The 12,108-nt window shown below is 38.8% G+C and overlaps 1 protein-coding gene across 1 annotated transcript in view; it reads right to left on the bottom strand.

The window, feature by feature from the left end:
• Positions 1-6,606, bottom strand: part of NRAP (nebulin related anchoring protein) — a 52,846-nt gene extending 46,240 nt beyond the window's left edge. The window contains exons 1-7 of the mRNA XM_050898855.1: positions 6,495-6,606; positions 6,134-6,228; positions 5,346-5,433; positions 2,683-2,787; positions 2,038-2,142; positions 1,263-1,370; positions 323-427 (exon numbers count right to left, since the gene is read on the bottom strand). Coding sequence (XP_050754812.1) covers positions 323-427; positions 1,263-1,370; positions 2,038-2,142; positions 2,683-2,787; positions 5,346-5,433; positions 6,134-6,228; positions 6,495-6,566 — 678 coding nt within the window. The 5' untranslated portion in view covers positions 6,567-6,606. The remainder of the gene's footprint in view (positions 1-322; positions 428-1,262; positions 1,371-2,037; positions 2,143-2,682; positions 2,788-5,345; positions 5,434-6,133; positions 6,229-6,494) is intronic.
• Positions 6,607-12,108: the final 5,502 nt, after the last annotated feature.

Genomic DNA, 12,108 nt, shown 5'->3' with positions numbered 1-12,108 from the left:
GCTTCCTTCATTACTTTGCATGGCACCCAGTTGCTGGGTATAGAACAGACTAGTTCTCTGCCTTCAGTTCTGATAGCCAGCTAAAATTCAGTTCTGACAGTCCCTAAAATGGCCTACAACTGAATATGGTCTTTATAACTAGAAGTATTAAATACCTAACGGTAAAATGTATCAAGAATATTTTAAGATAATACATATTTCAAGAGTCTGCCTTTCAAATATTAATTTTTTACTTTTCTTTATGTTCATATTTTTAAGCGATTTATAAATGTCATAAGATCCACTTGTGGAGTCAAAAACAAGTCTATTTTGTTTCACTTACATCACTTGAAAGCTGTCCTCCAACCTTTGCATGAAGTATATCTGGAGTGTCTACAACAGAGGTGAACTTCGAAACTCTCTCTTCATGTCCCCGCTTATATGCTACCTGAGGGAGAAAACATACAGAACACATATTACAAACAATAAGCAGCAAATATCCATTTTTTATCAGAAGGCTTCAAGAGAAAATGAGCAACAGCAGACATGACACCCCCCACTGTACAGTCAAACTATCAGGATATTTAAGACCCAGTTTCCTTAAAGTGCATGCCAGAAGCAGACAGACATGGCCCCAGATAATCAAATTTTCAAATTATACTAGATGTGAGCCATACATTTGATTAAAATATTATGAGAATAGTCATTAATGGCCCAAAACACTAAGATCATACTGCAATGGCAATGCAGGCAGTGTTTGCAGAAAACAATGCAATACTTCAAAATCGTTTCTACAGGATTTATTTTTACTTGATCTTTTTCAGTTGAATTGTTATTTTTATAAATAAGCCATTTTCTGTGCATATATTTACAGTAGCTGGTATATGAATTAAATTCAATATTATAGGTATTTAAATAACAAAGAAAGCAAAAAATGTCAGATGTAAATAGATTAATAAAGCCATAAAGTGAAAATAAAGGTAATGAATTAAACAAACATTTTAGAGTGATTCACAAACTTTTTCAGGTTGTGATAAATTACAGCAAAAGTTGCTACATCTTTCAGGAAATATCTATATTGTCATTTATCCTATATGATTGTCTCCCCAAGCCAGGTAGTTTGTTAACCCTGTTTCCTGCAGCATGTTAAAGTTTTCTCACTTTGTAGAACTAACAGTACAACAAATATTCATCATAGAACCTACTGTCTAAAGTGAATGGCCTAAACCCAGGATTCTCCAAATTCAGAAGTCTAACATACAATTAAAAAAATTGAGACTTACATTACTGCTTAGTTGGGTGGCTCTCTTAGCAACCTGATAACCTGGAGTGATCATAGCAGGAAAGCTGCCTTTGCCTCTCTGTGGCTCATATTCTTCTGTATATTGAAACTAAAAAATGAACATTTTTTGATTTGTTGTTACAGAAGAACCCACTGTAGTTTAATGTGATTCGGCTTTTAATGCCTGCTTCCTAAAGGTATGTATTACTTTATTTAAAAGTAAACAAATTAAAGAACTTACACCTTATAAGTTTGTTAGGTAGAAATATTTCCTACACACAACAGAAAACATTCCCCATTCATATCAATTATCCACTGTTAATTGGCTATGTTGAGTGAGTCACTAACCCATTGATGGTCATAGACAATCAGTCATAATTCAGAAATTATTTTCATCAGTCGTGGAAATACAGTCAATGAAAGGTCTGCTCTATGGGAAATAAGACATGTTTTCCATCATGAGTTCTGCTCTACTGAGGGAAACACCACTGCCTGCTAGGTCAGGATATAATCAAGGTCACCTCAGATATCATTGGTCAGTAGCTGCAGCACTTCTCAATTACATAAATATATAAATGTATGATTTCCAGGATGGGTAATAGCATTGTTATGTGACTTTAATCACTTACATGGTTAAATATTGTTATTGACAGAAGTAAACATGTCAGTCTCTCCTTTGGTAACATTTTATCAAAGGTTGGCTTTGATGCACTGGTAAGTCTTCAGAATATGATAGCCCATGAAAATAAAGCTATTCCAATCATCAGCCCACTTACATCACTCAGAGTCTTCTGTGCCTGTGTTATCTTGACCGTCTCAGGATCTGGGATGGTTCCCGAGTACCACGTTTTTCCTTCCTCATAGGCAGCATAGTAAGCATTCTACAAAAAAAAAACCAAAAAAACTACCAATCTTCACTCTTGTTTTGATACACAAACAGCTGATCTGACAGAAAAAAAGGAAACAAACATAATGCTGTGGAAGTGAAATTTACTCTCTGCAGACATACAGCACAAGGCCTACACTCCGCATACCTTCAGAATGCCAGGGCAGAACTTGTATAACAAGAACTGACATCAAGATGTCAGGATCTAGGATCCTGGAGTGAGACTCAAATAACTCCCCCTGGGAATCAGATCACTTGCGAAGCTTCAGTGCCAGTAGAAAGAAGACACATTGAGTATGGCTGTACATGCAGCAGTCCAAACAGCTAACTGTATAGATACAGTCTTCCTTCCTCATCTTCTGACTCTTGCACCCTAAGCTATAATCGAGCTATGCTGCCTTGAGAGCCAAATGAGAAGCAATGGCTTTTTTAGCATTGGAATCCTGTGAGTAAAACCTTAACAATCAGGACTACCAAGGCCGATCTTTGGTCTCCTGCAGGCTAGTGGCTTGGAGACTTGAGGGATATTTCTTACCTGGGTGGCCAGTTGTTGGGCTTTATAGGCAGCTTCAATTTCTCTGGACCTTACATCCCATTGAAAGACTGATTTGAATTGTTCACCTTCTCCTTGATATTTTATCTAAAAAAAAAAAATGACTCGGTATTAGTAGTTTGTTAGTACAGACTAATACACCTCCCTCTTAGAAGAACAAGGGAGACAAACAAGGTGAACAGTCTCTTAGTCCACAGTGATATGGAGTCTGCATGAACTTCAGCAACAAAACAAGATGAATGCAAGACAAAACAACAAAAACAGTGCAATTCCCACCATAACAAATCCACTTCAGCGCCTGCTAGTTTGGGCTGCGCCTTAAGCCAGTCTAAAGGAAGGCTACTTCCAAAAACACCTCTGGCCCTACTAGGTGAGCCTTCTTCTTGTCTATCACACACTGACACCATCAGACAGTCGGCTGTGGGGCAAATTAGATCAGGGAATTAGTATGTAGGCTTTTGCTGTGTTAGCTTTCAGCTATGTCAGTTCCTTCATCTGCCTCACTGCAAAAATCACCAATACCAACCCAAGAGAAGCAGAGGAACAATACGACTCCATCTGTAAAGGAGCAGCATATTACACCTGAAATCTGGCATGAAGTTCTGAAAGAGTAATTCGTTTTTTAGATAATACTTTCGGGGGAAATAATCTATGAGGCTTGAAATCCCTAAGAAATTTTAAGCAAAACGTATCAATGCAGCATTAGATGAAAGAACTATTACCTGGTGGACAATATTCTACTCTCCTATTTTCCTGCACAGTGTCCATGAAGTGTCATGACCGTGTCATGTAAATGACTACTATATTTAGTCCTGGGTCATCATTTTCCTACTGTTACTTTTATCATGACAGCATACAGAAATCCAACTGAAATCACAGCTCTGTTATACAACTCACTCTACAGATGCAAAAAATAACAGTCCCTGTCCTGAAGAGTACAAAATCTAAACTGACTGGACAGAAAATTCACTGATCCTGTATACCATTATCTCCATTTTATAAATTAAGTACAGAGGTACAGAAAGATGAATGATGTGTCTGCTCACATATAAATTCTGTGTAGCTGGAGTGAGCTGAATTTTTATCTCTACATTCGAGTTGGTGTCTCAACAGAAGACTTACGTGAGAACATCATGTTAGGATTGAAGAAATATGTTACATTTTTTGCATAAGAAGTAATCTTACCTAAAAAACCCCAACAAACTACAGTAGCAATTGAAACCTTTTCCCAAGTTAGCATTATTTTATACATTTACCAATGAAAAAGTTTTCCTGCACTCAAAATTTCTACAGAAGTACTCCCTTTAAGTAAGTACTGCAGAATAAGCTTCTTTACTACCCTTAGCAATTTTCTCTCTGGAGCAGAACCTCATTATATGATTGAAAAGGACAGAAGGTGCTCTAGGTGTAAAAAACAAGGGAGAGTGATCTTTGAGCTATAATTTGTCTGGTGTGTATATTCTCATGCACTGGAAGTATCAGAGTCTCATATCACTGCCTAAGAACAGAAATAGAACCTGCAGTAATCCCGAACTCATTCCTGACCAGATCTGTCACACACAGTTTAAAGTAAGTGTGACAGTCACTGCTGAAATAGTTACTGCCCATGATATTGCAAAAACTGATGCATAAGGATACTGTGCAAGAATGATAAAAGATACAGTGTCTGATAAAGGCTATTAATGTACATCAACTTTGTACAGCTAATACAGAACATCAGAATGAATTTAGCATGCTATAATCTAAGAAATACAACTTTGTTCTTTTATTTTAATGATGGCTAATCACATCAAAACACATTGGTTTGCCTACTAAATATATGCAATGAATAGTACTATTTTAGAGTATAAAAAGACATGACATTCAAGAAAATAGTATTACACATAGAAGTGAGAGAGCTACCAATTATTGGCTGTTTCTGTATTTCTCATTTCATGAAATTCTTAGAAATGCAAGTTTGAAGCAAATGTATCTGGAGGAAAACAATGCAAGACAGAAAAGAATGGCATTTGAAAAGAAAGAAGACTTTGAGCACCCCTAGAGGTTTGCCGGGGCACAGCAGCCTTGTAAAGGAGTGATGCAGTTAAAAGGGCACGGAAAGCTAGTCCTTCCTGAAGGCGACAGCAAAACGTTTTCAGTAAAACCATGCAAAGCTCCCTGGACTTCGTGTTTTCTCATCTCAGGTTTGCCAGAAATACTTGACAAAGTATTTATGAGAACTTTTGCCTACGTCCCACTGAGACAGAATTTATTTTTTGTTTCGTGCCCTTTAGCGTCAGTTTCAGAAGAGATCGTAAAGCAAGTAGGTCATTCTTGTTTCTAATGGCTGTGTAAACCCCCCTGACTTAGTTACTAAGTTTACATAGCTCTGTGCAGTTTATGGGAACAATGTTTCCATGTAGATTATCAGATATGGCAGGTGAGAAACTGCTGTCCATTTTTCTTTCTGAAAGTAGAAGCAAATTCAGATCTAACCTTTCTTTCTCATGAGTGAATGCATTTTAAAAAATATGATTCAAACCCGGGCTCTAAAAGAATACAAAAGGGTAAGCAAAGAATACATATTTATATTTCTAAAACAAGACACAAATATGATATCAAAATGTAAAACAAAGCTAAATACATTTGGCCCTCAAGCTTCTTACCTCACTTACCACCTCTGACAATTTTTTTGCATTCATATTTATTGGTGTCTCAAATATGCTTGTGAACGCATTGTTTTTTGGATTATGCCTAAAAAAGGAAAGTGTAAAAGGATATTAGGAATGTACCAGACAGCCCACCAGAAAGGTTCTCTTTGAGCACTCAAAAACACAATACCAGCCTCCACCTCTCTATACATAACTTTTCCCCCACTCACACACACATCTCAGATTACATTCAAGTTATTACTGCATGGAGTAGGTGCCTAGAGCAAAATTAATTTTAATGATCATCATATCAATGCTGTGTTTCTAATAACAAAAGAGAATAATAGAATAAAAAACAACTGTCATCTTTCCTTTTTCTGCTGACAAATTTGACAGGAATTGATCATTATAAAATAAAAACTTCCTAGAACAAACCAACTCCAAAATCTGCATTTTATACATTTTCCTGATGATTAGCTCAACCTTGTTAACTCTTAACCGCTGATTTGGAGAGCACTGAATTTTATGGTTGGGTTTATTTTCTTCCCACAATACTGAAATGAAACTTAATTTGCTATCTTTTAACACACTGGACAAATGAGGAAGCTTCATATACAGTACCAAGACTGTCCCATCATTTGTGATTCACGTAAATCCAAAGATATGCATGAAGGCACTAACAATACATAATTTCACATCACACATGGGACCAGGCTGAGTCCAAATGGTGATCTTCTATTACATTAAAATGACTTGGCATTTTAAACTTTTGCTTTAAAAAAAAGAAAAGGATACACACTTACGTTTGACAGTAAGGCTTTTTCTCATGGCTAACAAAGTTGTTTACTGTTAACATCATCTTGCATACTTCGCAGTGAAAACAGGCTTTATGCCATGTCTGGAAATACCACAAAACAGAAACCAAACAGACATGATTTGTATTTCATTCTTATTCTGTGGAGTTTTAAATCTCAGTATTGATTCTTAATGTTCATTTCATTAATTTGAAGAATTCTGCTTCAAATATATGCCTATTATTAACTCATTTCAGTTCTGAACCCCGTTACAAGTAAAGAATTTTTGGAACGGAGAGATTTGCACTGTGTTAAAAGTGCCAATCTGTACATTTATTTTAGTCCAAAATAATAAAGAAAGAGAACTGACCTGATCTATACAGTTAATCTTCTCAGCAGGGTAAACCCCATAGCCACATCTAGCACACAGCTGCACATTCATCTTGAAATCCACAGAGTGAAAAATATATAGGTTTATATAAAAGGTTCAAAGAGTATGAAAGTGACTTTTTGGCCTCTGCAAAGCACACTCTAGACACTCCAGTCAGGGCCTTTTGCTGTGGTCAATGGCTCCCATTAAAGCTCTGAATTGAAGTCTGTTGCTCCGTTTGCTGACCTTCTGTTTCAAAGTCAGCTGCAGGCTGGCTTTTAAAGCTGCCAGTTAGTAAGACCGGTTATTTTGGCAACTGTGTCAGCACGTAAGGGAGGATAGCAATATCTTTCTCTAAATAGAAGAATGAACTCACAGAAACGAATCATGTCCATGTGAACGTTAAGAGTCTGATCATTTAGTATTTCAGTTTTGCTGCAAAGCCAGTTGTCATAAGCCCAGGATGAAGAGAAAAGTCTGTACAGCAGCAGCAGCATAGTCTCTCCTCACCCTGATATACAGCAAGTGACCTCATGGAGGACTACTCTGTGTTTAGCAATAGCCTCATATTAGAAGGAGGTACCACCAGAGACACAGGCCAGAGATGGGTTTGGAGCTTCCTGGCCCTTTTTTGGATCTAGAAGAGGTACACCATGATTGTCCCAGCCAAGTCATTATTTTTTTCCCCTGGTGCCAGATCAGTTTCACCTTTTATGTTATGGGCAGTCCAGCAGAGCACACTCATTTCTCATGTCTTTCTGTTTCACCAACCTATCACTCCATCTCCAGGTGTAGGAGGATGCACAGTAAAATGGGCAGAGCCTCTTATCTCAAAGAGTTGTAAACACGATGGGTACAAATCCAAACATCTATCTCCTACAGGACAAACTTCAGAAAGGAACCATTTACTTTTGAACAGAATGAACAAAACAGCTATTTAACAGTGTTCACGAAGAGTAGGCTGGCATAGATCAGAATATAAAAATTCCTTAGCCAAATACCGATAAGGAATTATTATGCCTGACATTAGGATTCAAGCAAGTTATTAGGGTTGTGACGTCTGCTCTGAACAAAAGAAGCTATTAAATTCTACTGGCTACAAACGGTCAGGATTTGAGATTTACATCTCACCTAATCATAATACCTCCAGCTGCAGGGTTCCAGAACCCTGGGACACAGCTAAGAGTTATCTCAATCCAAGTAAAAGTCTACTTAGTCATCCATGCATCTGCACCACTTCCCATGCCTGCAGCAATCCTGGGATACTGCTAAGCACTTTCCTTTTCTATAAATTACAAACATTTCATTCAAAATAATTTCTGTCTAAACCTTCTGGGTATGCTTAGAGAGCCTCCTATTCATCTCTCCATGGAGATACGCAGTTCTGCTTAACTTATTCTTACTACTTTTACTGAATGCTGACAATTTACTGGCACAACATACTGTCAGCAACTGGTGTGCTGAAAATAGAGTCTCTAATCTGAAGAGCAATGGGTATGGCACAAAGTCCTGAAAACACTTGAGGTCCTTCAAATTAAGTAATTAATATCAGTATATAAACAGACATATTTTCATTTTTTAAAAAATGTTCACAGAACATAATTTCTTGTATTAAAATAACTGCTGAGTTACCTCATGTTATTCCTTTTGGGATCAGGGGTGATTTTATGTTCACCAAGTTACATCACAATAATATTTACCCTGCTCACACCTGTGAACCAAAATAGTTTGGAAGTCTTCCAGTTCCCTTCTCACATAGCTTTTCATCTTGTCCCAGATTGCCATTCTGTTTATGCAAGTGACCTGTATTAGGGTCACAGTGGCCAGGCTGTCCCCTCCTTATTTAGCACTGGGCACACTACCAGCTGCTGCCTCTTTGTGTTCATCTACTCCAAGAGTCACCATATAGTATATTTTCTAGATAGTCCTAGTTGTCTTCGTGCTATCTGAATCCATGCTAGAGCCCTTGTCTCACACTTCGGCAAGAAAAAAGATGCATGACCTGCTCCTGTCCCAGCACAGACAATACATTGCCTAAGGCCCTCCTGAAATGAGTTCTGAGAGGTGCTGAAAGCAGGACATCCCTGAACCACACAAAAACATAAAGACTTGGCAACTACAGAACAAATCATTCATCCAGGAGTAACTTGAACACCAATGATCTGGACAGGACTCTAGCCTGGAGCATCAGTGCATACAGCCCATATGCACTGTGCACCCAGAGAGCATACTAGAGGTCCCTGAGAAGAATGAGACCATGTGTTCTTTCCAAGAGCCCTGTCAGACAGCTGGAACTCCTTATTTCAGAGAGAAAACTTACTTCATTTCAAGATATACAAAGCCTGTTTCTTTTCACAGTGATACATATTACCAGCTTGGCTGGAAGTCAGCAAACACAAGTTCTCCTGCTTCTCCCAAGTTACAGCATGTTCAAGAAGAGCACGGTAAGCCACAATGCCTTATACAGCTACTGTCTTTCCCAGGCACGCTACTTCCCTCACATCCATTGTGCGCCAGTTCTGCTGGAGTCTATTGAAGATTTCCCCATTTCTGAGCACCTCAAAACTGTCCTGTTGCATGGTCTCTTCTTCATCACCCTGGATTAAAACTGAGTTGCTAACAGAAAAGAGAGTTTATTGAAAAACAAGCATTGTATCGTCTCATTACAAAGTACGCACTGCATTTTGATCATGCAAGGAATTAAATCACAACACCAGCACAAGTTTGTTATCTTGACAAATCTTAGCAAGACATTTTCTCTTCAGTTAAAAGCTCATTGTGGCTTTTTTCCTCCTTTAGTAAGGCCCCATAAAGGCTTTTTGATATCAATGAAAATCTTAAAAGGCTTTACTTAACAGTAGAACCTTAATCAATGTAGTTTAAAAGTACCGCAGTTACGCGTAAAGTACAAGGAGACAGTACCTTGAAAGTGCAAATTAGCAGAAAGAAACATTGTTACCTCTCCAACCTCCTTAAATTCATTGAATTAACTGCATAGAAAACTTGGAGCATGTCTGCGTCCTGAATCTGCATCTAAAAAGCACACAATAGTTACCTCTTAACAGACATTCAAGTCAGGGCCACCTTCTCTGTCACTCCTGAATAGTGGCTGTGCCCTTCCAGCCATGGAATACATGAATAGCGGGAAGCCAGACACCACAAATTATGGCAACCCTACCTTCCCTCTGTTTGCAAAAAAGAAAGGTGCTGTTTCACTACACAAACTGGGGGTGTTATCCACTGTTAAAAGCTGCCTGTAATGTTCAAACACTAGCCCAGCCTCATCATAACCTTCTCTGAACCATGTGGTTAACTAGTTACCTGGGCTCAGGGCCTTTTGTCTCATATAGCCTCTCCATGCTAATCAAATTTAGCACAGTAGCAAATCCAGCTTGCAAAAATATCAAAAGAAAGCTGGAAAAGATTTATCAACACCGGGATCTCTCAAGACTTGAAGAAAAACCTCTAAGGGACTGCCTTCCAAACTTGTACAGTAGCTTTTTACATTTTTGCTGGTTTGGAAACCAACCAACAACTGTTTACATTTCATGACTAAAAGGATTTGTGCTTACACTTTCCCTTTGCTGCCAGTGTCGGAAAAACTTGAGTGTGGGGATTTTGCAAATGCTTCTAATAGAGCAAGAGAAAGTGAGAGAGGGAGTAGAGAGAAATGGACAAAGGACCAACAGGCCAAGAAGGCATCACTGTTACAGAGCAGAGAAAGAACTGGTGAGGATGCGCTACAATTTAAGCGGAAAGCTTGAAAAAATGTGTGCAAAGCATGCACAGCATAGCCCATGTGCAATGACACGAGACCTCCAGTGTCCAAATATGCCCATTTATCATGTATCATAACCTAAGAAAGACCCAAGTTTAAAACTTGTAAAACATGGCATGTGCAACAGATCATCTCTGCCTGATTACAGAGAAATCCCACCCAAACACATACACCAAGCTGACTGAGATGCATTATTCTACCAAATTTCATAGTTATGGTGTGCCAAATCACACTGCACAGCCCCCATATTCCCTGCAGCATATCAAAACCATCCATCCTTTCTTGCAAAATATATAAAATTCTAACAACTGTCATTTAGGAGGGAACACCTTGTGTGTTGCTCAAATCCTCCACCCTGAAAGTATCCCCACACCTGCCTCCTAGGTCTCAGCAAAGCCCCATCCTTGTTTTCACAGATGTTGTGCAGAACATAGCACACAGTTATTATTCCAGACAGGTACTGTTTAGTTGCCTCAAGCCTTCTAGTTTGTACCTGCCATCTACCTTTCAATTTCCCAAAGGCATGCTCCATTGTCATCCTGCAGCTGCTTATGTGGTAGTTAAACACTTATTTTATACAATGCAAATATCCAGTAAAAGGCTTTATTATTAATGTTTTTAGGGAGTAGAGTGAGTCTCCGGGGATAAGAAAAGGAATGCTGATGCTATAGGTATCACATTGCTGGCTCTTCCCCCTGCCCAGTAATGCATACAGCCAGCTGTGCAATATTATACATGAGAAGTTTTTTCGTTCCTGACCCTTCCCCAGGTAGCAATCACTCCATGCCCTGAAGCAAGATACTTTCTTCTACTTCTGCTATCTTTTTAATTTCTCCCTTACTCATTACTGAAAATAAGCAAAGATTTTCTGAAAAATCTAGCACCTTATACTGCATTAAAATTGGTTAATCTAACATGTAGTTAAGAAAGGTATTGCAGCACACTGAGGAATCAACCTTTCTCTTTGTGAATGCCAGCAACCAACGTGAAAAGAAAATAGAAATATGGGTTTCATCAACAGTTTGAGTCAGAAATTCCCCATACACAATTCTATTAGTAAACTATTGAAAATTGGCAAGCATTATCAGATACAATACCACTTTTTCAATAGCGATACAATGACTTTTAGAAAAAAGCCATTTCTAAGTCCGCTAATTCGGCTGTGGGGGTCAGATAGCAATGGATAAACATTTTCATCAAGATATAGAAGGTCACAGCTAGCAAATAGCTTCTGGATTACCTAGGTAATCCCCACACACATCGTCAGGAAAGCACATTTGGATGTTCTGAAGTTCAGGTGCCACTGCCAGTCATCGCTGGTGACGGCACAGTCTCCCTCATCTCCTCTCCACGCGTTTACTTGAAGATCGATACATTTCCAGTGTCTCTGTTGTCCATAATGATCCATTACGCATTTGGAAGTGGTGCTGTCTTCTTGAAAAGAAGCAGCTAACAGATGGCATGAGAGGAACCATGGGATTCTGTTAGTTTGAATTTCAGGAGAAAACTTTGGCTACATATCCAACCAGGAGCTACAGGCATAATCCCACGAAGCAGAGACCGGCCCCAGCAGCAGCATGCAGACACACGGTGAGAGCCACCGCGCTGTTCAGATGCTCCTCCATGACATCGAAGCAGTGACCTGTCGTGAAGCAAAAGGCTGTTTGTTACCATGCCTGCGTTTTGTGCCAATTATGAGCAGTTACACTGAAAAATGTCGCTTTGATGTAAATCTCTTCAGGTAGTGAATGTTAAACACCACGCACTGCTGGGTAGGTTTATGATTTTGCAGGATTGGAGCCCGCACCCAGGAGTAATTAGCAAGACTGTGCCAAT

Source organism: Gymnogyps californianus, chromosome 6, assembly GCF_018139145.2.
Source record: "Gymnogyps californianus isolate 813 chromosome 6, ASM1813914v2, whole genome shotgun sequence".
NCBI classification, from domain to species: Eukaryota; Metazoa; Chordata; class Aves; order Accipitriformes; family Cathartidae; genus Gymnogyps; species Gymnogyps californianus.
This window is presented reverse-complemented; position numbering and strand designations above follow the sequence as displayed.